General features: G+C 38.1%; 5 protein-coding genes across 11 annotated transcripts; 2 read left to right on the top strand and 3 right to left on the bottom strand.

Moving 5' to 3' along the window:
• Positions 1-12: 12 nt before the first annotated feature.
• LOC137938837 (uncharacterized) lies at positions 13-2878 on the bottom strand. Of its 3 annotated transcripts, XM_068783900.1 has the most exons (6): positions 2757-2878; positions 2620-2646; positions 1461-1633; positions 886-984; positions 357-508; positions 13-241 (listed from the first exon to the last, which is right to left on the bottom strand). In XM_068783900.1, exons 3-6 carry the CDS (start codon positions 1629-1631, stop codon positions 13-15), a joined length of 651 nt encoding a protein of 216 aa, XP_068640001.1. In that variant the 5' UTR covers positions 1632-1633; positions 2620-2646; positions 2757-2878. The 3 variants fall into 3 exon arrangements, with proteins under 3 accessions (XP_068640001.1, XP_068640000.1, XP_068640002.1); XM_068783899.1 differs by lacking the exon at positions 2620-2646; XM_068783901.1 differs by lacking the exons at positions 2620-2646; positions 2757-2878 and adding an exon at positions 1798-2121.
• A 361-nt stretch (positions 2879-3239) lies between these two features.
• LOC137938543 (uncharacterized) lies at positions 3240-14523 on the top strand. The gene is made up of 14 exons (XM_068783493.1): positions 3240-3405; positions 3515-3617; positions 3769-3960; positions 4051-4285; positions 4400-4989; positions 5094-5782; positions 5878-6016; positions 11718-11908; positions 12018-12105; positions 12275-12463; positions 12554-12788; positions 12903-13492; positions 13597-14285; positions 14381-14523. Exons 1-14 carry the CDS (start codon positions 3240-3242, stop codon positions 14521-14523), a joined length of 4239 nt encoding a protein of 1412 aa, XP_068639594.1.
• On the bottom strand, positions 8074-11381 carry LOC137938695 (uncharacterized). Of its 3 annotated transcripts, XM_068783696.1 has the most exons (6): positions 11260-11381; positions 11123-11149; positions 9964-10136; positions 9389-9487; positions 8860-9011; positions 8074-8744 (listed from the first exon to the last, which is right to left on the bottom strand). In XM_068783696.1, exons 3-6 carry the CDS (start codon positions 10132-10134, stop codon positions 8516-8518), a joined length of 651 nt encoding a protein of 216 aa, XP_068639797.1. In that variant the 5' UTR covers positions 10135-10136; positions 11123-11149; positions 11260-11381; the 3' UTR covers positions 8074-8515. The 3 variants fall into 3 exon arrangements, with proteins under 3 accessions (XP_068639797.1, XP_068639798.1, XP_068639796.1); XM_068783697.1 differs by lacking the exons at positions 11123-11149; positions 11260-11381 and adding an exon at positions 10301-10624; XM_068783695.1 differs by lacking the exon at positions 11123-11149 and having other exon boundaries at positions 8079-8744.
• A 2052-nt stretch (positions 14524-16575) lies between the features above and the next one.
• LOC137939079 (uncharacterized) lies at positions 16576-19882 on the bottom strand. Of its 3 annotated transcripts, XM_068784263.1 has the most exons (6): positions 19762-19882; positions 19625-19651; positions 18466-18638; positions 17891-17989; positions 17362-17513; positions 16576-17246 (listed from the first exon to the last, which is right to left on the bottom strand). In XM_068784263.1, exons 3-6 carry the CDS (start codon positions 18634-18636, stop codon positions 17018-17020), a joined length of 651 nt encoding a protein of 216 aa, XP_068640364.1. In that variant the 5' UTR covers positions 18637-18638; positions 19625-19651; positions 19762-19882; the 3' UTR covers positions 16576-17017. The 3 variants fall into 3 exon arrangements, with proteins under 3 accessions (XP_068640364.1, XP_068640365.1, XP_068640363.1); XM_068784264.1 differs by lacking the exons at positions 19625-19651; positions 19762-19882 and adding an exon at positions 18803-19126; XM_068784262.1 differs by lacking the exon at positions 19625-19651 and having other exon boundaries at positions 16581-17246.
• Positions 19883-20244: 362 nt separating this feature from the next.
• LOC137938541 (ferric reduction oxidase 2-like) lies at positions 20245-23025 on the top strand. The gene is made up of 7 exons (XM_068783492.1): positions 20245-20410; positions 20520-20622; positions 20759-20965; positions 21056-21290; positions 21405-21994; positions 22099-22787; positions 22883-23025. Exons 1-7 carry the CDS (start codon positions 20245-20247, stop codon positions 23023-23025), a joined length of 2133 nt encoding a protein of 710 aa, XP_068639593.1.
• Positions 23026-25336: the final 2311 nt, after the last annotated feature.

Here is a 25336-nt window from a genome sequence, read left to right as displayed (position 1 = left end):
TACATACTTCATTCACTTAACAATTTTGGATAAGTAGAGTGAATTCAAATTCACTTTCACCATCCTTGCCATTATAGCCATGGAAATCCCGATGAATGCATAACCATCATAAGAAACCATATCCAATAATGGGGCCTCACCACTCCCTAACATGTACAACGTAACTTTAAGAAGTAATGCCTGGAGGAACCATCCAAGGAGTCCTGTTGTAAATTGCATACTCAAAGCTTCAGGAGTAAACCTGTGGAGGATGACAAGAGAAGACAGATGTAAAATAGAGACTTGAACGTTTTTTTGAACTTGGAAAGAGACTTGAATATAACAAATGAAGAAAGTAAAAGTATTTTTGCACTTACTTTCCAAGAAGGCCCAAAAAAAGGCCAGCAAGAACTACATAAGTCCCAAAACCCATAAAGGGAATGTACAAGTCAGGAGCATTTATATCATAGATAGGAGGTTTGTAGGAGAGTCTACCTCCCACTGGCTCTGTTATCCTTGTCCAGTGACCCTAAATGAAGCAAATAAATTGATAGCAGTTTTAATAAATAGCCTATCAGGATGTCGGTTACTTTCTTGAAAGTGAACAAAAGATAGGATGCAGAAGCAGCCATGAAAATTGTCGATCACGCTGTCTGTACTAATCCTAAAGTCTGTTGCACCAACAATTCAAGGTTGAAGAATGTCCCATGACATTTCGACAAACAATCCAGAAAAAAACTGACCTCCAAAGCCTCGTTGAGAAGACCAAATTTCATTTCCATCAGAATATCAATCTTGCCAAGGCACACAAGACCAATAACCTTTTTGGTTGACTACTGAACATACTTCCTCAGGTCATTAATTAACAATCAATAGTACAAAGATAAGTTTGAACACATTGCTTACTCTATGTAGGAACGGGAACAAGATCACCTTCAACTTGTTCCTCACATGCTGGTCATTCACTTGAAAGTAGTACTGGGGATCAGAGAAGTACCTGCTTATCTGGCCAGAAAGCACTTGTAAGAAAATTTACAACTCCTATAATAACTATAACATAAAAAACAATGTATTCGTGTTTATGGGTAATTGAAGCACTTCTCCACCTCTTCACAAACAAAACTAACATTTCGTCATGCCGTCTTTTACCAGTCCAACGATTTAGCTGAAGGATAGTTTAAAAAACATACTGACAACTTATGATAAGATAGATCAAAACACAATTTGACAAGCTCTAGTTTGTCCATGATAATCAGCTGATTGATCCCAATGTCCCCATTTCAGTTAGTTATAATGGTTTTAAGTCAGGACCATCAACCAACTTGTTTTTGCAAATTGATCACTAGAAGAAGTCAAAACTGAAAGACATGGAGACTGATCAACTTTTGAAAGTAAATTCCTCTTGTGTTTTGTGAGTGCCTGTGGATCTATCCATGGGTACCCTTATATAGCCATGGTACATATACTTCGAATGTCCATACATTGCTTTGCACATACTGAGAGCTTGAACCCAAAATTCGTTCACCATAAGCTCCTAATCCACCTCGGATGAGTCCTGATCCAGCATCATAGAAGGTATTCCCAAAGGGGTTAGGCTGAGGATTCAATGGGGGGCCCTGCATGCGAGCTTGGCTTCCCATATTCTCATACATTTCTGTAGACAGTTCCAAATGGAGAAGAGGTCAGTTTAACCATGATATGGACAACATAGATTGAAAAAAAACCTGTAAATTCAACAGGAAAAAAGTCTCATTTCGTTCGAGACAAGGGAAAAGAAAGAAGGGAACAAAGCTATGCCAAGAAAAAAAAAGAACTCACACTGAGAAACTAAAACGGATTCTTTTCTTTTAAGATGTGATAAAATTTCATGAATCACGACAGCAGCATCTCAACTGTACTGGATCCGTTGTACCACTCCACCTCCATTCAGCATTAGGAGACTCATTTTTAAAACTTCAAAAAAATCTCTATCTCAATTAACTGTATTACCACCTGAAGTCACATTCTTCTGAAAACTATCTATACAAGCCCTTAAAAACTAAGAGAGAATTCGTCTTCTATGATCCAGATGAACATTGTCCTCTGAATTTATTGAACCAGCATATCACACAATACAAGCACATATTTTAGCTCTCTCGATACCTTAAAATGGTAAGAGATGGTATGTTAGGATCTTGATGTTATCTCAGTGATAAAGAATTACTTAAACGAAATGCAGAACAAATTGAAGCACTCCATCTGCCGCAAACTCATCCAATAAAGACGAAATAACATACGAAAGCATGGATAATCGAAATAGAGTTTAGCATCCTAGAAGAAAAGCACACACCGTACATACACTACATTGCGAATTCTTTTGACGAAAATTTTGAAAATCTGCATGCGTAGTCTTTTTAGGCTACACAGTTCACTTGTATATAAATACAATCCAGCGCGTTGTGTAAGTGGAATAACAGTGCAACCAATTGGAGTCATTCAGCAAGGAACAAAAGTGAAAAACCCCTATAAAATTGAAAAACTTGTCACCGCACCACATCCTTGCGCTTAAATCAAATGACAAAACGACGCACACAAACAAGATCAGCGAAGAACTTCGAAAAAGAAAAAGAAAGGATCCGAAAAAATATTGAGATATATTACATAATTCCGCAATCCAAGCTTCAAACTCTGCAAAAGAAAGAGATCGGTTTACCTCCGGATCGGTAATCCTAACGAACAAATAGATCATGAAAGCATCTATCACGAAAAAATATCGAAAAAAATTGAGGAGAAATTACCTCGAACAGATGTCCTCGTCCGACGTCTGCGGCGAGGATTTTTGTCCGTCGCCTGCAGACAGAGAGAAGGAAGGAAGTGGTCCGATCCAGGAGGATGCGGGGAGACGCAGAGAGACGGTGAAAGTTGTGAACGCGTGAGATCTATGCAGAAGAGTGAGAAATTTGTAATTAAAAGAATAAAATTGGACCGTCCGATCAATATTGATGACGGCACTAAGAAAGCCCCGTAGAAATTGGAAACTACTGTTCCTCTCAAATTATTCTTACCAAACGAATTTGGAAAGCGCAGTTCCAAATAATTCTTACCAAACGAATTTGGAAAACACACAGTTCCAATGCAATTATTCTTACCAAAGCCAGCGTGGATGAATTTGGAAACTGCAGTTCCAATGAGTTTACTTAGCTTTTGGGTATAAATAAGGGACCTAACTCAACTTATCTCTCATCTCAAAACTTAGCATTGGTGTGTGCACGAGGGTACTCATGGAGGTTGTGACGACAAGACTTGCTCGAGCGGTCATTGGGCTCTTGATTGGAGTGGTGTTTGCTGGATGGATGCTTCTGTGGGTAATATACCCAACAAGCTATTACATGAAGTGGCAGGTTATGATCACTGCTCGAGTCGATTCCACATATTTTGGGACAGAAGGTATTGTTCTTCTGCAGATACAATGCTCGTTTGCTACTTTTTTCGTTTCAGTTTCTTTAAAATCTTTCTTTTCTTTTCTTTCTCGAACAATTTTTACTTGTTATTGCAGGGGCGGACCTATTGACGTTCGTGTTACCTGTTCTGTTCATGTCTGTTTTGGGGTGCATCTATCTCCATCTTGGCAAGAATATTAAATCGTGCCAAAAGAAGAGGTATTTAATTCATCTTTGCCTTCCCTTTCTTTGTTTTTTTCCCTCTATGGATCAATAGTTGTATTGAATGGAAAAGAAATCCATAGCGGAATACTATTTGATTGAATCTAAATGTATTCTCATTATTTAATTGCAGTACTGGGGCTAAGAGTAGAGCCAACAGTCTTCTTTCTCTATGGAGACGACCAGTGCTAGTGAAGGGTCCTCTTGGAATCGTTTCAGGAATAGAGCTGACCTTCTTCGCCATGTTTCTTGCACTGCTTGTCTGGGCTTTGACAATGTATTTACACAGCAGCTATGCCAAGATGAATGCTACATCTGCTCACCATCAGGGCGAGAAACTGTAAGAGATCTAGATCAGTATCATATTGTGTTATTTATTCTAACCCGTAAGAGAAGTTGTAAGATGACTGATTTTGGAATGTATGATCAGGTGGGAAGCGAAGCTAGAAAGTGCAGGTCTCCGATTAGGCCTCGTTGGAACTATCTGTTTCTCCTTTCTCTTCTTCCCCGTTACTCGAGGATCGTCTCTGTTGCCATTGGTGGGACTCACCTCGGAGGCCAGCGTCAAGTATCACATATGGCTTGGACATATCGTCATGGCCCTCTTCACTGCTCATGGATTATGTTACATTGTCTATTGGGCTGCAAAAAAACAGATTTCTCAGGTACATATATCTGACATCTCGATTTCTTTTTTTGAATATCTGCACAAATTCTATCGATCGAGTCGACTCCATGATGATTCCTGACTTTTTTTTGTCGTTGTTTCAATGGAGCAGATGTTGAAGTGGGATATGATCGGAGTGTCGAATGTTGCAGGCGAATTAGCTTTGATTTGTGGGTTGCTCATGTGGGTTACCAGTTCTGGAAGGGTGAGACGAAAGATGTTCGAGGTCTTCTACTACACGCACCATCTCTACTTTCTCTTCTTCTTCTTCTTCATAGTCCATGTCGGCACCTCCTTCTATGGCCTTGCCATTTTTGGACTTATTCTTCCTGGCATATACCTCTTCTTGGTCGACCGCTGCTTGCGCTTCCTGCAATCTCGACAACGAGTTCGATTGCTCGCCGCCCGTCTCCTCCCTTGCGAAACACTCGAGCTCAGCTTCTCCAAGAGTCCAGGGTTGAGCTATTCGCCTACGAGCATAATGTTTGTAAATGTGCCGAGTATTTCCCGCTTACAGTGGCACCCTTTCACAGTCACCTCCAATAGCAGCTTGGAACAAGATAAGCTCAGTGTCGTCATCAAGAGTGAAGGAATCTGGTCACAGAAACTATATCAGATACTCTCTTCTCCATCTCCGGTGGATCACTTGGATGTTTCAGTTGAAGGACCTTACGGATCACCTTCTTCTACCAACTTCTTCAGGTAACTGTATGAAATTTTGTGCTCCATAATCCAATTTTGTCCGTTAGTATGGCTTCATCCATTAATTATCTTATTAACCTTGTGAATTTTTCTTCAAACTATAGGCACGACAAGCTTGTGATGGTAAGCGGAGGCAGCGGGATCACTCCATTCATATCCATCATTCGAGAATTAATCTTCCAGAGCTCAACACTCGAGCAACAAGCAGTACTACCACAAGTGCAGTTGGTTTGTATCTTCAGGAACTCAAAACAACTCTCCATGACCGACCTCCTCCTACCTCTCGCCGGAACTGGGTGTGATATGTCCCGCCTGCGGCTGCTAATCGACGCCTATGTAACTAGAGAAGGACCCAACAGTGAAAACAACAAGCAAAAACATCTCCAGCGAACCTTGTGGTTCAAGACTAACCCGTGTCATGCCCCGGTCTCAGCTGTTTTGGGTCCCAACGGCTGGCTTTGGCTTTCCGCAATCATCTCCAGCTCCTTCGTTATGTTCCTGATATTGCTGGGGATCACCACACGTTATTATTTCTACCCAATTGACCACGACACTAACATGATCTTCCCTCACATCTCAAGATCGTTGCTCAACATGTTGTTCATCTGTTTATTCATAGCTGTTGCATCTATTGCTGCGGTTCTATGGAATAAGAAGCGAAGTGCCATGGAAGCGATGGTCATCGAAGATGGGTCGTGGTTCAATAATGGTGACAGAGAATTGGAGAGTCAGCCTCATCAGTCACTCAGTCAATCCATCAGAGTTCACTACGGCAAGAGACCGGACATTGAAAGTAAGCATATACATAACCAAACTTTAATTTGTTGTTTCTTTTCTAATCCTCTCATGGTAATGACGACTGAAGCTCGGATTTAATTTCCATGGCAGAAATACTATTGGCGTCATGTGATGAATCAAGCGTTGGAGTATTAGCCAGCGGACCAAAGGGGATGCGGCAACGTGTGGCAGCGATCTGTTCTGCTGGTTTGGCTGATAACCTGCATTTTGAATCCATCAGCTTTAGCTGGTAACGAGGGATCAGAAGGGTCCCATTGATGAGATGAAAATACTAAGCAAACCTTGAAGTAAAGCTAGATTACTCTTGAAGAGCTTATTAACAAAATGTGGAATAATCTGGTTCTATCTTGTAGGATGCCTTAGACGGTGACCTTTATTTAACATTTCCATGCTTTGATTTTTTTATTCCTTTCCACTTCCCAACTTAGAATGAGTTTAGGAGAGATGTTGTAACTAATTTTATTTTTATTTTGGTGAATAGAGGCAAGGTTTACAAACTTTTCATTATTAATCTTGTTCATGTTCCTCTCTCTCTCTCTCTCTCTCTCTAAGCAACCTTTTATACATTAAGAACTCATTAACCAGTATATATGTTAATTCCGTCAATGAAAATTATATATTTGAAATTATGAATTAAGTCGAAACTAATGAGTGGTTGTTGGTGTTTTTCATTAAAAATTATTTTATAATTTATATTAATTAATTAACATTATTATCGATGTTATAAAACCCAATAATAAATTGGGCCAATCTAATCCTAATCAACTGTGTTTGATTACTGGTTAAACTAGTGTCGATGTTACTTCAAAACAATAAAAATATATAATTAAATTGATAGATTTTTTTCCTTAATCTTTCTTGGTTCAACCATAGAAGCTCAAAACCTAACCCAATATGGTGATTGTGTCCAATCTGACCCTAACCAATTGGGTTTAATTATCGTTTTACCAATATTGACATCACTTCAAAATGGAGTAAAAATATATATGTATATTGAGACGATAAATACTATCATTTTATTGAATTGCAATGAAATATAATTTTTGTTTTAATTTGTAGACCATTGCTATGGAATGTTTTTCATGCAACAAGGAAAAAATTCCCAACATGAGGAGGAGGAATACAATGAAACCGTCATTTGGATTTTTTTAATTTGTATTTATGTGTTGTAGGACAAGTCACCATATTTTCAAATTTGTTATAGTTGTCTTAGTTACTAGGTTGGATAGTGAAGGGAAGAGTCGTAGGACCATTAGTTTGACCAGACATAATTATAACAATAATGTCGAGATGATAATTTAATATAGAAACAAAAGATTAACATAAAACGTAAAAAATAGGAGCATAATAAGAATTATATCCTCATCCTTAGAACTTTTCTAAGATAGCCCTTTCTCACTTATTTGCTTCATAATAAAACAACTTCCAATATGAGGAATAAGCATTGGGTAGTATACTTTCTCTGCTCAAAAAATCATTTCCTCCTAAGGAGTCTTTGCTTTACAACTATCACGAGACTAAAAACATTCTACGTGAATAGAATTTCGTTATGAATAGATACATACTTGAGTTGGAAATGGTACCTTCTCGTAGCGAAATTGGAAATTTCTCCTAGAAAAATCCCCAAGGAAAAAAATTGGGAATTTCATTAGTAGAAATTCAATTTTCCCGTTCCCCCCCTCCCCAATTTTGTTCTCTTTTCCCACAAGGAAAAAGGAGAAGAAGGAAAAAGAAAAGGAAAAAAAAGGAGGAATTAATAAAGAAAAAAAATGAAGAGAAGGAAAAAATGGTAAACATGAAACATAAAAAAAGAAAAAATAAAAAGAAAAAAGGAAAGAAGGAGAAGAATGAATAAAATGGAAAAAGAAAAGAGAAGAAAAAAAGCTCTCACACAGAGAAGTGAAAAATTCACTGGGAAAGGGTACCCTCCAAAAAAAATTGGAAAATTCATTAGAAAAGAGTACCCCCTCCTAGCAAATTTCCCAATTTCCTCAGGAGAAATTTAAATTTCTCATTTTTTCCTATTTTGTTCTTTTCTTCCACAAGGAAAAAGGACAACAAAGAAAAGAGGAAAAAGATAAAATCAAAAAAGGAGGAAGAAAAGGTGAAAAAATAGAAGAAAATAAGGGAAGGAAAGAAAAAAATGAGAAAAAGAAAAAAAAAAAAAAAGGAAAGAAGGAGAAGAATGAGAAGAAGGGAAAAAAGAGAAGAATTAAACAAATGAAAAGCAAAAAGAGAAAAAAAGAAAAAGAAAAAAACCATCCCAACAAAATTGGGAAACTCACATAGAAGAATTTAATATACTATTAAAAGTAATAAATAGGGTATTTTATTAATAAAATAAGACAAACTTTAGTGTAATATAAAATAATAAAATAATTTTGAAAATAAATTATTCATGGTTCAGTTTTGATAGCGTGGGCGGTGAGAGGAGAAGGAAGAAACACGAAAGCAAGGGAGGATGAGGATGAGGCCGAGTTGTGGCGAGAGGTCGAGCAAGAGGGAAGGGAGCAAAGACAAGGTCAAGCAATAGTGAGTGAGAGGACAAGGACAAGGGTGAGCAACGACGAGAGGGAGGGGGGCAACGGTGAGGTCGAGTAGTGATGAGAGAGAAGGATACGGAGAGCATCGAGTGAGCGAATGAAAGTGAATTCAAAGGGTAAACCCTTAGATTTCCCTTTTTACTCATTTTACACTGGAGCAAGTGAAAGTGAATTACATACTTCATTCACTTAACAATTTTGGATAAGTAGAGTGAATTCAAATTCACTTTCACCATCCTTGCCATTATAGCCATGGAAATCCCGATGAATGCATAACCATCATAAGAAACCATATCCAATAATGGGGCCTCACCACTCCCTAACATGTACAACGTAACTTTAAGAAGTAATGCCTGGAGGAACCATCCAAGGAGTCCTGTTGTAAATTGCATACTCAAAGCTTCAGGAGTAAACCTGTGGAGGATGACAAGAGAAGACAGATGTAAAATAGAGACTTGAACGTTTTTTTGAACTTGGAAAGAGACTTGAATATAACAAATGAAGAAAGTAAAAGTATTTTTGCACTTACTTTCCAAGAAGGCCCAAAAAAAGGCCAGCAAGAACTACATAAGTCCCAAAACCCATAAAGGGAATGTACAAGTCAGGAGCATTTATATCATAGATAGGAGGTTTGTAGGAGAGTCTACCTCCCACTGGCTCTGTTATCCTTGTCCAGTGACCCTAAATGAAGCAAATAAATTGATAGCAGTTTTAATAAATAGCCTATCAGGATGTCGGTTACTTTCTTGAAAGTGAACAAAAGATAGGATGCAGAAGCAGCCATGAAAATTGTCGATCACGCTGTCTGTACTAATCCTAAAGTCTGTTGCACCAACAATTCAAGGTTGAAGAATGTCCCATGACATTTCGACAAACAATCCAGAAAAAAACTGACCTCCAAAGCCTCGTTGAGAAGACCAAATTTCATTTCCATCAGAATATCAATCTTGCCAAGGCACACAAGACCAATAACCTTTTTGGTTGACTACTGAACATACTTCCTCAGGTCATTAATTAACAATCAATAGTACAAAGATAAGTTTGAACACATTGCTTACTCTATGTAGGAACGGGAACAAGATCACCTTCAACTTGTTCCTCACATGCTGGTCATTCACTTGAAAGTAGTACTGGGGATCAGAGAAGTACCTGCTTATCTGGCCAGAAAGCACTTGTAAGAAAATTTACAACTCCTATAATAACTATAACATAAAAAACAATGTATTCGTGTTTATGGGTAATTGAAGCACTTCTCCACCTCTTCACAAACAAAACTAACATTTCGTCATGCCGTCTTTTACCAGTCCAACGATTTAGCTGAAGGATAGTTTAAAAAACATACTGACAACTTATGATAAGATAGATCAAAACACAATTTGACAAGCTCTAGTTTGTCCATGATAATCAGCTGATTGATCCCAATGTCCCCATTTCAGTTAGTTATAATGGTTTTAAGTCAGGACCATCAACCAACTTGTTTTTGCAAATTGATCACTAGAAGAAGTCAAAACTGAAAGACATGGAGACTGATCAACTTTTGAAAGTAAATTCCTCTTGTGTTTTGTGAGTGCCTGTGGATCTATCCATGGGTACCCTTATATAGCCATGGTACATATACTTCGAATGTCCATACATTGCTTTGCACATACTGAGAGCTTGAACCCAAAATTCGTTCACCATAAGCTCCTAATCCACCTCGGATGAGTCCTGATCCAGCATCATAGAAGGTATTCCCAAAGGGGTTAGGCTGAGGATTCAATGGGGGGCCCTGCATGCGAGCTTGGCTTCCCATATTCTCATACATTTCTGTAGACAGTTCCAAATGGAGAAGAGGTCAGTTTAACCATGATATGGACAACATAGATTGAAAAAAAACCTGTAAATTCAACAGGAAAAAAGTCTCATTTCGTTCGAGACAAGGGAAAAGAAAGAAGGGAACAAAGCTATGCCAAGAAAAAAAAAGAACTCACACTGAGAAACTAAAACGGATTCTTTTCTTTTAAGATGTGATAAAATTTCATGAATCACGACAGCAGCATCTCAACTGTACTGGATCCGTTGTACCACTCCACCTCCATTCAGCATTAGGAGACTCATTTTTAAAACTTCAAAAAAATCTCTATCTCAATTAACTGTATTACCACCTGAAGTCACATTCTTCTGAAAACTATCTATACAAGCCCTTAAAAACTAAGAGAGAATTCGTCTTCTATGATCCAGATGAACATTGTCCTCTGAATTTATTGAACCAGCATATCACACAATACAAGCACATATTTTAGCTCTCTCGATACCTTAAAATGGTAAGAGATGGTATGTTAGGATCTTGATGTTATCTCAGTGATAAAGAATTACTTAAACGAAATGCAGAACAAATTGAAGCACTCCATCTGCCGCAAACTCATCCAATAAAGACGAAATAACATACGAAAGCATGGATAATCGAAATAGAGTTTAGCATCCTAGAAGAAAAGCACACACCGTACATACACTACATTGCGAATTCTTTTGACGAAAATTTTGAAAATCTGCATGCGTAGTCTTTTTAGGCTACACAGTTCACTTGTATATAAATACAATCCAGCGCGTTGTGTAAGTGGAATAACAGTGCAACCAATTGGAGTCATTCAGCAAGGAACAAAAGTGAAAAACCCCTATAAAATTGAAAAACTTGTCACCGCACCACATCCTTGCGCTTAAATCAAATGACAAAACGACGCACACAAACAAGATCAGCGAAGAACTTCGAAAAAGAAAAAGAAAGGATCCGAAAAAATATTGAGATATATTACATAATTCCGCAATCCAAGCTTCAAACTCTGCAAAAGAAAGAGATCGGTTTACCTCCGGATCGGTAATCCTAACGAACAAATAGATCATGAAAGCATCTATCACGAAAAAATATCGAAAAAAATTGAGGAGAAATTACCTCGAACAGATGTCCTCGTCCGACGTCTGCGGCGAGGATTTTTGTCCGTCGCCTGCAGACAGAGAGAAGGAAGGAAGTGGTCCGATCCAGGAGGATGCGGGGAGACGCAGAGAGACGGTGAAAGTTGTGAACGCGTGAGATCTATGCAGAAGAGTGAGAAATTTGTAATTAAAAGAATAAAATTGGACCGTCCGATCAATATTGATGACGGCACTAAGAAAGCCCCGTAGAAATTGGAAACTACTGTTCCTCTCAAATTATTCTTACCAAACGAATTTGGAAAGCGCAGTTCCAAATAATTCTTACCAAACGAATTTGGAAAACACACAGTTCCAATGCAATTATTCTTACCAAAGCCAGCGTGGATGAATTTGGAAACTGCAGTTCCAATGAGTTTACTTAGCTTTTGGGTATAAATAAGGGACCTAACTCAACTTATCTCTCATCTCAAAACTTAGCATTGGTGTGTGCACGAGGGTACTCATGGAGGTTGTGACGACAAGACTTGCTCGAGCGGTCATTGGGCTCTTGATTGGAGTGGTGTTTGCTGGATGGATGCTTCTGTGGGTAATATACCCAACAAGCTATTACATGAAGTGGCAGGTTATGATCACTGCTCGAGTCGATTCCACATATTTTGGGACAGAAGGTATTGTTCTTCTGCAGATACAATGCTCGTTTGCTACTTTTTTCGTTTCAGTTTCTTTAAAATCTTTCTTTTCTTTTCTTTCTCGAACAATTTTTACTTGTTATTGCAGGGGCGGACCTATTGACGTTCGTGTTACCTGTTCTGTTCATGTCTGTTTTGGGGTGCATCTATCTCCATCTTGGCAAGAATATTAAATCGTGCCAAAAGAAGAGGTATTTAATTCATCTTTGCCTTCCCTTTCTTTGTTTTTTTCCCTCTATGGATCAATAGTTGTATTGAATGGAAAAGAAATCCATAGCGGAATACTATTTGATTGAATCTAAATGTATTCTCATTATTTAATTGCAGTACTGGGGCTAAGAGTAGAGCCAACAGTCTTCTTTCTCTATGGAGACGACCAGTGCTAGTGAAGGGTCCTCTTGGAATCGTTTCAGGAATAGAGCTGACCTTCTTCGCCATGTTTCTTGCACTGCTTGTCTGGGCTTTGACAATGTATTTACACAGCAGCTATGCCAAGATGAATGCTACATCTGCTCACCATCAGGGCGAGAAACTGTAAGAGATCTAGATCAGTATCATATTGTGTTATTTATTCTAACCCGTAAGAGAAGTTGTAAGATGACTGATTTTGGAATGTATGATCAGGTGGGAAGCGAAGCTAGAAAGTGCAGGTCTCCGATTAGGCCTCGTTGGAACTATCTGTTTCTCCTTTCTCTTCTTCCCCGTCACTCGAGGATCGTCTCTGTTGCCATTGGTGGGACTCACCTCGGAGGCCAGCGTCAAGTATCACATATGGCTTGGACATATCGTCATGGCCCTCTTCACTGCTCATGGATTATGTTACATTGTCTATTGGGCTGCAAAAAAACAGATTTCTCAGGTACATATATCTGACATCTCGATTTCTTTTTTTGAATATCTGCACAAATTCTATCGATCGAGTCGACTCCATGATGATTCCTGACTTTTTTTTGTCGTTGTTTCAATGGAGCAGATGTTGAAGTGGGATATGATCGGAGTGTCGAATGTTGCAGGCGAATTAGCTTTGATTTGTGGGTTGCTCATGTGGGTTACCAGTTCTGGAAGGGTGAGACGAAAGATGTTCGAGGTCTTCTACTACACGCACCATCTCTACTTTCTCTTCTTCTTCTTCTTCATAGTCCATGTCGGCACCTCCTTCTATGGCCTTGCCATTTTTGGACTTATTCTTCCTGGCATATACCTCTTCTTGGTCGACCGCTGCTTGCGCTTCCTGCAATCTCGACAACGAGTTCGATTGCTCGCCGCCCGTCTCCTCCCTTGCGAAACACTCGAGCTCAGCTTCTCCAAGAGTCCAGGGTTGAGCTATTCGCCTACGAGCATAATGTTTGTAAATGTGCCGAGTATTTCCCGCTTACAGTGGCACCCTTTCACAGTCACCTCCAATAGCAGCTTGGAACAAGATAAGCTCAGTGTCGTCATCAAGAGTGAAGGAATCTGGTCACAGAAACTATATCAGATACTCTCTTCTCCATCTCCGGTGGATCACTTGGATGTTTCAGTTGAAGGACCTTACGGATCACCTTCTTCTACCAACTTCTTCAGGTAACTGTATGAAATTTTGTGCTCCATAATCCAATTTTGTCCGTTAGTATGGCTTCATCCATTAATTATCTTATTAACCTTGTGAATTTTTCTTCAAACTATAGGCACGACAAGCTTGTGATGGTAAGCGGAGGCAGCGGGATCACTCCATTCATATCCATCATTCGAGAATTAATCTTCCAGAGCTCAACACTCGAGCAACAAGCAGTACTACCACAAGTGCAGTTGGTTTGTATCTTCAGGAACTCAAAACAACTCTCCATGACCGACCTCCTCCTACCTCTCGCCGGAACTGGGTGTGATATGTCCCGCCTGCGGCTGCTAATCGACGCCTATGTAACTAGAGAAGGACCCAACAGTGAAAACAACAAGCAAAAACATCTCCAGCGAACCTTGTGGTTCAAGACTAACCCGTGTCATGCCCCGGTCTCAGCTGTTTTGGGTCCCAACGGCTGGCTTTGGCTTTCCGCAATCATCTCCAGCTCCTTCGTTATGTTCCTGATATTGCTGGGGATCACCACACGTTATTATTTCTACCCAATTGACCACGACACTAACATGATCTTCCCTCACATCTCAAGATCGTTGCTCAACATGTTGTTCATCTGTTTATCCATAGCTGTTGCATCTATTGCTGCGGTTCTATGGAATAAGAAGCGAAGTGCCATGGAAGCGATGGTCATCGAAGATGGGTCGTGGTTCAATAATGGTGACAGAGAATTGGAGAGTCAGCCTCATCAGTCACTCAGTCAATCCATCAGAGTTCACTACGGCAAGAGACCGGACATTGAAAGTAAGCATATACATAACCAAACTTTAATTTGTTGTTTCTTTTCTAATCCTCTCATGGTAATGACGACTGAAGCTCGGATTTAATTTCCATGGCAGAAATACTATTGGCGTCATGTGATGAATCAAGCGTTGGAGTATTAGCCAGCGGACCAAAGGGGATGCGGCAACGTGTGGCAGCGATCTGTTCTGCTGGTTTGGCTGATAACCTGCATTTTGAATCCATCAGCTTTAGCTGGTAACGAGGGATCAGAAGGGTCCCATTGATGAGATGAAAATACTAAGCAAACCTTGAAGTAAAGCTAGATTACTCTTGAAGAGCTTATTAACAAAATGTGGAATAATCTGGTTCTATCTTGTAGGATGCCTTAGACGGTGACCTTTATTTAACATTTCCATGCTTTGATTTTTTTATTCCTTTCCACTTCCCAACTTAGAATGAGTTTAGGAGAGATGTTGTAACTAATTTTATTTTTATTTTGGTGAATAGAGGCAAGGTTTACAAACTTTTCATTATTAATCTTGTTCATGTTCCTCTCTCTCTCTCTCTCTCTCTCTAAGCAACCTTTTATACATTAAGAACTCATTAACCAGTATATATGTTAATTCCGTCAATGAAAATTATATATTTGAAATTATGAATTAAGTCGAAACTAATGAGTGGTTGTTGGTGTTTTTCATTAAAAATTATTTTATAATTTATATTAATTAATTAACATTATTATCGATGTTATAAAACCCAATAATAAATTGGGCCAATCTAATCCTAATCAACTGTGTTTGATTACTGGTTAAACTAGTGTCGATGTTACTTCAAAACAATAAAAATATATAATTAAATTGATAGATTTTTTTCCTTAATCTTTCTTGGTTCAACCATAGAAGCTCAAAACCTAACCCAATATGGTGATTGTGTCCAATCTGACCCTAACCAATTGGGTTTAATTATCGTTTTACCAATATTGACATCACTTCAAAATGGAGTAAAAATATATATGTATATTGAGACGATAAATACTATCATTTTATTGAATTGCAATGAAATATAATTTTTGTTTTAATTTGTAGACCATTGCTATGGAATGTTTTTCATGCAACAAGGAAAAAATTCCCAACATGAGGAGGAGGAATACAATGAAACCGTCATTTGGATTTTTTTAATTTGTATTTATGTGTTGTAGGACAAGTCACCATATTTTCAAATTTGTTATAGTTGTCTTAGTTACTAGGTTGGATAGTGAAGGGAAGAGTCGTAGGACCATTAGTTTGACCAGACATAATTATAACAATAATGTCGAGATGATAATTTAATATAGAAACAAAAGATTAACATAAAACGTAAAAAATAGGAGCATAATAAGAATTATATCCTCATCCTTAGAACTTTTCTAAGATAGCCCTTTCTCACTTATTTGCTTCATAATAAAACAACTTCCAATATGAGGAATAAGCATTGGGTAGTATACTTTCTCTGCTCAAAAAATCATTTCCTCCTAAGGAGTCTTTGCTTTACAACTATCACGAGACTAAAAACATTCTACGTGAATAGAATTTCGTTATGAATAGATACATACTTGAGTTGGAAATGGTACCTTCTCGTAGCGAAATTGGAAATTTCTCCTAGAAAAATCCCCAAGGAAAAAAATTGGGAATTTCATTAGTAGAAATTCAATTTTCCCGTTCCCCCCCTCCCCAATTTTGTTCTCTTTTCCCACAAGGAAAAAGGAGAAGAAGGAAAAAGAAAAGGAAAAAAAAGGAGGAATTAATAAAGAAAAAAAATGAAGAGAAGGAAAAAATGGTAAACATGAAACATAAAAAAAGAAAAAATAAAAAGAAAAAAGGAAAGAAGGAGAAGAATGAATAAAATGGAAAAAGAAAAGAGAAGAAAAAAAGCTCTCACACAGAGAAGTGAAAAATTCACTGGGAAAGGGTACCCTCCAAAAAAAATTGGAAAATTCATTAGAAAAGAGTACCCCCTCCTAACAAATTTCCCAATTTCCTCAGGAGAAATTTAAATTTCTCATTTTTTCCTATTTTGTTCTTTTCTTCCACAAGGAAAAAGGACAACAAAGAAAAGAGGAAAAAGATAAAATCAAAAAAGGAGGAAGAAAAGGTGAAAAAATAGAAGAAAATAAGGGAAGGAAAGAAAAAAATGAAAAAAAGAAAAAAAAAAAAAAGGAAAGAAGGAGAAGAATGAGAAGAAGGGAAAAAAGAGAAGAATTAAACAAATGAAAAGCAAAAAGAGAAAAAAAGAAAAAGAAAAAAACCATCCCAACAAAATTGGGAAACTCACATAGAAGAATTTAATATACTATTAAAAGTAATAAATAGGGTATTTTATTAATAAAATAAGACAAACTTTAGTGTAATATAAAATAATAAAATAATTTTGAAAATAAATTATTCATGGTTCAGTTTTGATAGCGTGGGCGGTGAGAGGAGAAGGAAGAAACACGAAAGCAAGGGAGGATGAGGATGAGGCCGAGTTGTGGCGAGAGGTCGAGCAAGAGGGAAGGGAGCAAAGACAAGGTCAAGCAATAGTGAGTGAGAGGACAAGGACAAGGGTGAGCAACGACGAGAGGGAGGGGGGCAACGGTGAGGTCGAGTAGTGATGAGAGAGAAGGATACGGAGAGCATCGAGTGAGCGAATGAAAGTGAATTCAAAGGGTAAACCCTTAGATTTCCCTTTTTACTCATTTTACACTGGAGCAAGTGAAAGTGAATTACATACTTCATTCACTTAACAATTTTGGATAAGTAGAGTGAATTCAAATTCACTTTCACCATCCTTGCCATTATAGCCATGGAAATCCCGATGAATGCATAACCATCATAAGAAACCATATCCAATAATGGGGCCTCACCACTCCCTAACATGTACAACGTAACTTTAAGAAGTAATGCCTGGAGGAACCATCCAAGGAGTCCTGTTGTAAATTGCATACTCAAAGCTTCAGGAGTAAACCTGTGGAGGATGACAAGAGAAGACAGATGTAAAATAGAGACTTGAACGTTTTTTTGAACTTGGAAAGAGACTTGAATATAACAAATGAAGAAAGTAAAAGTATTTTTGCACTTACTTTCCAAGAAGGCCCAAAAAAAGGCCAGCAAGAACTACATAAGTCCCAAAACCCATAAAGGGAATGTACAAGTCAGGAGCATTTATATCATAGATAGGAGGTTTGTAGGAGAGTCTACCTCCCACTGGCTCTGTTATCCTTGTCCAGTGACCCTAAATGAAGCAAATAAATTGATAGCAGTTTTAATAAATAGCCTATCAGGATGTCGGTTACTTTCTTGAAAGTGAACAAAAGATAGGATGCAGAAGCAGCCATGAAAATTGTCGATCACGCTGTCTGTACTAATCCTAAAGTCTGTTGCACCAACAATTCAAGGTTGAAGAATGTCCCATGACATTTCGACAAACAATCCAGAAAAAAACTGACCTCCAAAGCCTCGTTGAGAAGACCAAATTTCATTTCCATCAGAATATCAATCTTGCCAAGGCACACAAGACCAATAACCTTTTTGGTTGACTACTGAACATACTTCCTCAGGTCATTAATTAACAATCAATAGTACAAAGATAAGTTTGAACACATTGCTTACTCTATGTAGGAACGGGAACAAGATCACCTTCAACTTGTTCCTCACATGCTGGTCATTCACTTGAAAGTAGTACTGGGGATCAGAGAAGTACCTGCTTATCTGGCCAGAAAGCACTTGTAAGAAAATTTACAACTCCTATAATAACTATAACATAAAAAACAATGTATTCGTGTTTATGGGTAATTGAAGCACTTCTCCACCTCTTCACAAACAAAACTAACATTTCGTCATGCCGTCTTTTACCAGTCCAACGATTTAGCTGAAGGATAGTTTAAAAAACATACTGACAACTTATGATAAGATAGATCAAAACACAATTTGACAAGCTCTAGTTTGTCCATGATAATCAGCTGATTGATCCCAATGTCCCCATTTCAGTTAGTTATAATGGTTTTAAGTCAGGACCATCAACCAACTTGTTTTTGCAAATTGATCACTAGAAGAAGTCAAAACTGAAAGACATGGAGACTGATCAACTTTTGAAAGTAAATTCCTCTTGTGTTTTGTGAGTGCCTGTGGATCTATCCATGGGTACCCTTATATAGCCATGGTACATATACTTCGAATGTCCATACATTGCTTTGCACATACTGAGAGCTTGAACCCAAAATTCGTTCACCATAAGCTCCTAATCCACCTCGGATGAGTCCTGATCCAGCATCATAGAAGGTATTCCCAAAGGGGTTAGGCTGAGGATTCAATGGGGGGCCCTGCATGCGAGCTTGGCTTCCCATATTCTCATACATTTCTGTAGACAGTTCCAAATGGAGAAGAGGTCAGTTTAACCATGATATGGACAACATAGATTGAAAAAAAACCTGTAAATTCAACAGGAAAAAAGTCTCATTTCGTTCGAGACAAGGGAAAAGAAAGAAGGGAACAAAGCTATGCCAAGAAAAAAAAAGAACTCACACTGAGAAACTAAAACGGATTCTTTTCTTTTAAGATGTGATAAAATTTCATGAATCACGACAGCAGCATCTCAACTGTACTGGATCCGTTGTACCACTCCACCTCCATTCAGCATTAGGAGACTCATTTTTAAAACTTCAAAAAAATCTCTATCTCAATTAACTGTATTACCACCTGAAGTCACATTCTTCTGAAAACTATCTATACAAGCCCTTAAAAACTAAGAGAGAATTCGTCTTCTATGATCCAGATGAACATTGTCCTCTGAATTTATTGAACCAGCATATCACACAATACAAGCACATATTTTAGCTCTCTCGATACCTTAAAATGGTAAGAGATGGTATGTTAGGATCTTGATGTTATCTCAGTGATAAAGAATTACTTAAACGAAATGCAGAACAAATTGAAGCACTCCATCTGCCGCAAACTCATCCAATAAAGACGAAATAACATACGAAAGCATGGATAATCGAAATAGAGTTTAGCATCCTAGAAGAAAAGCACACACCGTACATACACTACATTGCGAATTCTTTTGACGAAAATTTTGAAAATCTGCATGCGTAGTCTTTTTAGGCTACACAGTTCACTTGTATATAAATACAATCCAGCGCGTTGTGTAAGTGGAATAACAGTGCAACCAATTGGAGTCATTCAGCAAGGAACAAAAGTGAAAAACCCCTATAAAATTGAAAAACTTGTCACCGCACCACATCCTTGCGCTTAAATCAAATGACAAAACGACGCACACAAACAAGATCAGCGAAGAACTTCGAAAAAGAAAAAGAAAGGATCCGAAAAAATATTGAGATATATTACATAATTCCGCAATCCAAGCTTCAAACTCTGCAAAAGAAAGAGATCGGTTTACCTCCGGATCGGTAATCCTAACGAACAAATAGATCATGAAAGCATCTATCATGAAAAAATATCGAAAAAAATTGAGGAGAAATTACCTCGAACAGATGTCCTCGTCCGACGTCTGCGGCGAGGATTTTTGTCCGTCGCCTGCAGACAGAGAGAAGGAAGGAAGTGGTCCGATCCAGGAGGATGCGGGGAGACGCAGAGAGACGGTGAAAGTTGTGAACGCGTGAGATCTATGCAGAAGAGTGAGAAATTTGTAATTAAAAGAATAAAATTGGACCGTCCGATCAATATTGATGACGGCACTAAGAAAGCCCCGTAGAAATTGGAAACTACTGTTCCTCTCAAATTATTCTTACCAAACGAATTTGGAAAGCGCAGTTCCAAATAATTCTTACCAAACGAATTTGGAAAACACACAGTTCCAATGCAATTATTCTTACCAAAGCCAGCGTGGATGAATTTGGAAACTGCAGTTCCAATGAGTTTACTTAGCTTTTGGATATAAATAAGGGACCTAACTCAACTTATCTCTCATCTCAAAACTTAGCATTGGTGTGTGCACGAGGGTACTCATGGAGGTTGTGACGACAAGACTTGCTCGAGCGGTCATTGGGCTCTTGATTGGAGTGGTGTTTGCTGGATGGATGCTTCTGTGGGTAATATACCCAACAAGCTATTACATGAAGTGGCAGGTTATGATCACTGCTCGAGTCGATTCCACATATTTTGGGACAGAAGGTATTGTTCTTCTGCAGATACAATGCTCGTTTGCTACTTTTTTCGTTTCAGTTTCTTTAAAATCTTTCTTTTCTTTTCTTTCTCGAACAATTTTTACTTGTTATTGCAGGGGCGGACCTATTGACGTTCGTGTTACCTGTTCTGTTCATGTCTGTTTTGGGGTGCATCTATCTCCATCTTGGCAAGAATATTAAATCGTGCCAAAAGAAGAGGTATTTAATTCATCTTTGCCTTCCCTTTCTTTGTTTTTTTCCCTCTATGGATCAATAGTTGTATTGAATGGAAAAGAAATCCATAGCGGAATACTATTTGATTGAATCTAAATGTATTCTCATTATTTAATTGCAGTACTGGGGCTAAGAGTAGAGCCAACAGTCTTCTTTCTCTATGGAGACGACCAGTGCTAGTGAAGGGTCCTCTTGGAATCGTTTCAGGAATAGAGCTGACCTTCTTCGCCATGTTTCTTGCACTGCTTGTCTGGGCTTTGACAATGTATTTACACAGCAGCTATGCCAAGATGAATGCTACATCTGCTCACCATCAGGGCGAGAAACTGTAAGAGATCTAGATCAGTATCATATTGTGTTATTTATTCTAACCCGTAAGAGAAGTTGTAAGATGACTGATTTTGGAATGTATGATCAGGTGGGAAGCGAAGCTAGAAAGTGCAGGTCTCCGATTAGGCCTCGTTGGAACTATCTGTTTCTCCTTTCTCTTCTTCCCCGTCACTCGAGGATCGTCTCTGTTGCCATTGGTGGGACTCACCTCGGAGGCCAGCGTCAAGTATCACATATGGCTTGGACATATCGTCATGGCCCTCTTCACTGCTCATGGATTATGTTACATTGTCTATTGGGCTGCAAAAAAACAGATTTCTCAGGTACATATATCTGACATCTCGATTTCTTTTTTTGAATATCTGCACAAATTCTATCGATCGAGTCGACTCCATGATGATTCCTGACTTTTTTTTGTCGTTGTTTCAATGGAGCAGATGTTGAAGTGGGATATGATCGGAGTGTCGAATGTTGCAGGCGAATTAGCTTTGATTTGTGGGTTGCTCATGTGGGTTACCAGTTCTGGAAGGGTGAGACGAAAGATGTTCGAGGTCTTCTACTACACGCACCATCTCTACTTTCTCTTCTTCTTCTTCTTCATAGTCCATGTCGGCACCTCCTTCTATGGCCTTGCCATTTTTGGACTTATTCTTCCTGGCATATACCTCTTCTTGGTCGACCGCTGCTTGCGCTTCCTGCAATCTCGACAACGAGTTCGATTGCTCGCCGCCCGTCTCCTCCCTTGCGAAACACTCGAGCTCAGCTTCTCCAAGAGTCCAGGGTTGAGCTATTCGCCTACGAGCATAATGTTTGTAAATGTGCCGAGTATTTCCCGCTTACAGTGGCACCCTTTCACAGTCACCTCCAATAGCAGCTTGGAACAAGATAAGCTCAGTGTCGTCATCAAGAGTGAAGGAATCTGGTCACAGAAACTATATCAGATACTCTCTTCTCCATCTCCGGTGGATCACTTGGATGTTTCAGTTGAAGGACCTTACGGATCACCTTCTTCTACCAACTTCTTCAGGTAACTGTATGAAATTTTGTGCTCCATAATCCAATTTTGTCCGTTAGTATGGCTTCATCCATTAATTATCTTATTAACCTTGTGAATTTTTCTTCAAACTATAGGCACGACAAGCTTGTGATGGTAAGCGGAGGCAGCGGGATCACTCCATTCATATCCATCATTCGAGAATTAATCTTCCAGAGCTCAACACTCGAGCAACAAGCAGTACTACCACAAGTGCAGTTGGTTTGTATCTTCAGGAACTCAAAACAACTCTCCATGACCGACCTCCTCCTACCTCTCGCCGGAACTGGGTGTGATATGTCCCGCCTGCGGCTGCTAATCGACGCCTATGTAACTAGAGAAGGACCCAACAGTGAAAACAACAAGCAAAAACATCTCCAGCGAACCTTGTGGTTCAAGACTAACCCGTGTCATGCCCCGGTCTCAGCTGTTTTGGGTCCCAACGGCTGGCTTTGGCTTTCCGCAATCATCTCCAGCTCCTTCGTTATGTTCCTGATATTGCTGGGGATCACCACACGTTATTATTTCTACCCAATTGACCACGACACTAACATGATCTTCCCTCACATCTCAAGATCGTTGCTCAACATGTTGTTCATCTGTTTATCCATAGCTGTTGCATCTATTGCTGCGGTTCTATGGAATAAGAAGCGAAGTGCCATGGAAGCGATGGTCATCGAAGATGGGTCGTGGTTCAATAATGGTGACAGAGAATTGGAGAGTCAGCCTCATCAGTCACTCAGTCAATCCATCAGAGTTCACTACGGCAAGAGACCGGACATTGAAAGTAAGCATATACATAACCAAACTTTAATTTGTTGTTTCTTTTCTAATCCTCTCATGGTAATGACGACTGAAGCTCGGATTTAATTTCCATGGCAGAAATACTATTGGCGTCATGTGATGAATCAAGCGTTGGAGTATTAGCCAGCGGACCAAAGGGGATGCGGCAACGTGTGGCAGCGATCTGTTCTGCTGGTTTGGCTGATAACCTGCATTTTGAATCCATCAGCTTTAGCTGGTAACGAGGGATCAGAAGGGTCCCATTGATGAGATGAAAATACTAAGCAAACCTTGAAGTAAAGCTAGATTACTCTTGAAGAGCTTATTAACAAAATGTGGAATAATCTGGTTCTATCTTGTAGGATGCCTTAGACGGTGACCTTTATTTAACATTTCCATGCTTTGATTTTTTTATTCCTTTCCACTTCCCAACTTAGAATGAGTTTAGGAGAGATGTTGTAACTAATTTTATTTTTATTTTGGTGAATAGAGGCAAGGTTTACAAACTTTTCATTATTAATCTTGTTCATGTTCCTCTCTCTCTCTCTCTCTCTCTCTCTCTAAGCAACCTTTTATACATTAAGAACTCATTAACCAGTATATATGTTAATTCCGTCAATGAAAATTATATATTTGAAATTATGAATTAAGTCGAAACTAATGAGTGGTTGTTGGTGTTTTTCATTAAAAATTATTTTATAATTTATATTAATTAATTAACATTATTATCGATGTTATAAAACCCAATAATAAATTGGGCCAATCTAATCCTAATCAACTGTGTTTGATTACTGGTTAAACTAGTGTCGATGTTACTTCAAAACAATAAAAATATATAATTAAATTGATAGATTTTTTTCCTTAATCTTTCTTGGTTCAACCATAGAAGCTCAAAACCTAACCCAATATGGTGATTGTGTCCAATCTGACCCTAACCATTTGGGTTTAATTATCGTTTTACCAATATTGACATCACTTCAAAATGGAGTAAAAATATATATGTATATTGAGACGATAAATACTATCATTTTATTGAATTGCAATGAAATATAATTTTTGTTTTAATTTGTAGACCATTGCTATGGAATGTTTTTCATGCAACAAGGAAAAAATTCCCAACATGAGGAGGAGGAATACAATGAAACCGTCATTTGGATTTTTTTAATTTGTATTTATGTGTTGTAGGACAAGTCACCATATTTTCAAATTTGTTATAGTTGTCTTAGTTACTAGGTTGGATAGTGAAGGGAAGAGTCGTAGGACCATTAGTTTGACCAGACATAATTATAACAATAATGTCGAGATGATAATTTAATATAGAAACAAAAGATTAACATAAAACGTAAAAAATAGGAGCATAATAAGAATTATATCCTCATCCTTAGAACTTTTCTAAGATAGCCCTTTCTCACTTATTTGCTTCATAATAAATCAACTTCCAATATGAGGAATAAGCATTGGGTAATATACTTTCTCTGCTCAAAAAATCATTTCCTCCTAAGGAGTCTTTGCTTTACAACTATCACGAGACTAAAAACATTCTACGTGAATAGAATTTCGTTATAAATAGATACATACTTGAGTTGGAAATGGTACCTTCTCGTAGCGAAATTGGAAATTTCTCCTAGAAAAATTCCCAAGGAAAAAAATTGGGAATTTCATTAGTAGAAATTCAATTTTCCCATTTCCCCCCCAATTTTGTTCTCTTTTCCCACAAGGAAAAAGGAGAAGAAGGAAAAAGAAAAGGAAAAAAAAGGAGAAATTAATAAAGAAAAAAAATGAAGAGAAGGAAAAAATGGTAAACATGAAACATAAAAAAATAAAAAATAAAAAGAAAAACAGAAAGAAGGAGAAGAATGAATAAAATGGAAAAAGAAAAGAGAAGAAAAAAAGCTCTCACACAGAGAAGTGAAAAATTCACTGGGAAAGGGTACCCTCCAAAAAAAATTGGAAAATTCATTAGAAAAGAGTACCCCCTCCTAGCAAATTTCCCAATTTCCTCAGGAGAAATTTAAATTTCTCATTTTTTCCTATTTTGTTCTTTTCTTCCACAAGGAAAAAGGACAAAAAAGAAAAGAGGAAAAAGATAAAATCAAAAAAGGAGGAAGAAAAGGTGAAAAAATAGAAGAAAATAAGGGAAGGAAAGAAAAAAGAAAAAAATGAAAAAAAGAAAAAAAAAAGGAAAGAAGGAGAAGAATGAGAAGAAGGGAAAAAAGAGAAGAATTAAACAAATGAAAAGCAAAAAGAGAAAAAAAGAAAAAGAAAAAAACCATCCCAACAAAATTGGGAAACTCACATAGAAGAATTTAATATACTATTAAAAGTAATAAATAGGGTATTTTATTAATAAAATAAGACAAACTTTAGTGTAATATAAAATAATAAAATAATTTTAAAAATAAATTATTCATGGTTCAGTTTTGATAGCGTGGGCGGTGAGAGCAGAAGGAAGAAACACGACAGCAAGGGAGGATGAGGATGAGGCCGAGTTGTGGCGAGAGGTCGAGCAAGAGGGAAGGGAGCAAAGACAAGGTCAAGCAATAGTGAGTGAGA

The sequence above is a fragment of the Aristolochia californica genome, unplaced genomic scaffold (assembly GCF_029961685.1).
Source record: "Aristolochia californica isolate CCGP_79_NKW_82.1479 unplaced genomic scaffold, dmAriCali1.0.hap1 SCAF_8, whole genome shotgun sequence".
NCBI lineage: Eukaryota > Viridiplantae > Streptophyta > Magnoliopsida > Piperales > Aristolochiaceae > Aristolochia > Aristolochia californica.
The sequence above is the reverse complement of the archived record's forward strand: the minus strand, read 5'-3'. Positions and strand labels throughout refer to the sequence as shown.

Coding starts and splice junctions, on each gene's coding strand:
- LOC137938541 (XM_068783492.1), top strand. CDS start 20,245: ATGGAGGTTGTGACGACAAGACTTGCTCGAGCGGTCATTGGGCTCTTG. Junction 20,623..20,758: donor AAATCGTGCCAAAAGAAGAG/GTATTTAATTCA, acceptor ATTTAATTGCAG/TACTGGGGCTAAGAGTAGAG. Junction 21,995..22,098: donor TCTTCTACCAACTTCTTCAG/GTAACTGTATGA, acceptor TTCAAACTATAG/GCACGACAAGCTTGTGATGG.
- LOC137938837 (XM_068783900.1), bottom strand. CDS start 1,631: ATGTATGAGAATATGGGAAGCCAAGCTCGCATGCAGGGCCCCCCATTG. Junction 509..885: donor TGTTCCCGTTCCTACATAGA/GTAAGCAATGTG, acceptor TGCTTCATTTAG/GGTCACTGGACAAGGATAAC. Junction 242..356: donor TTTTTGGGCCTTCTTGGAAA/GTAAGTGCAAAA, acceptor CATCCTCCACAG/GTTTACTCCTGAAGCTTTGA.
- LOC137938695 (XM_068783696.1), bottom strand. CDS start 10,134: ATGTATGAGAATATGGGAAGCCAAGCTCGCATGCAGGGCCCCCCATTG. Junction 9,012..9,388: donor TGTTCCCGTTCCTACATAGA/GTAAGCAATGTG, acceptor TGCTTCATTTAG/GGTCACTGGACAAGGATAAC. Junction 8,745..8,859: donor TTTTTGGGCCTTCTTGGAAA/GTAAGTGCAAAA, acceptor CATCCTCCACAG/GTTTACTCCTGAAGCTTTGA.
- LOC137939079 (XM_068784263.1), bottom strand. CDS start 18,636: ATGTATGAGAATATGGGAAGCCAAGCTCGCATGCAGGGCCCCCCATTG. Junction 17,514..17,890: donor TGTTCCCGTTCCTACATAGA/GTAAGCAATGTG, acceptor TGCTTCATTTAG/GGTCACTGGACAAGGATAAC. Junction 17,247..17,361: donor TTTTTGGGCCTTCTTGGAAA/GTAAGTGCAAAA, acceptor CATCCTCCACAG/GTTTACTCCTGAAGCTTTGA.
- LOC137938543 (XM_068783493.1), top strand. CDS start 3,240: ATGGAGGTTGTGACGACAAGACTTGCTCGAGCGGTCATTGGGCTCTTG. Junction 6,017..11,717: donor GAATCCATCAGCTTTAGCTG/GTAACGAGGGAT, acceptor CTCAAAACTTAG/CATTGGTGTGTGCACGAGGG. Junction 11,909..12,017: donor CACATATTTTGGGACAGAAG/GTATTGTTCTTC, acceptor TTGTTATTGCAG/GGGCGGACCTATTGACGTTC.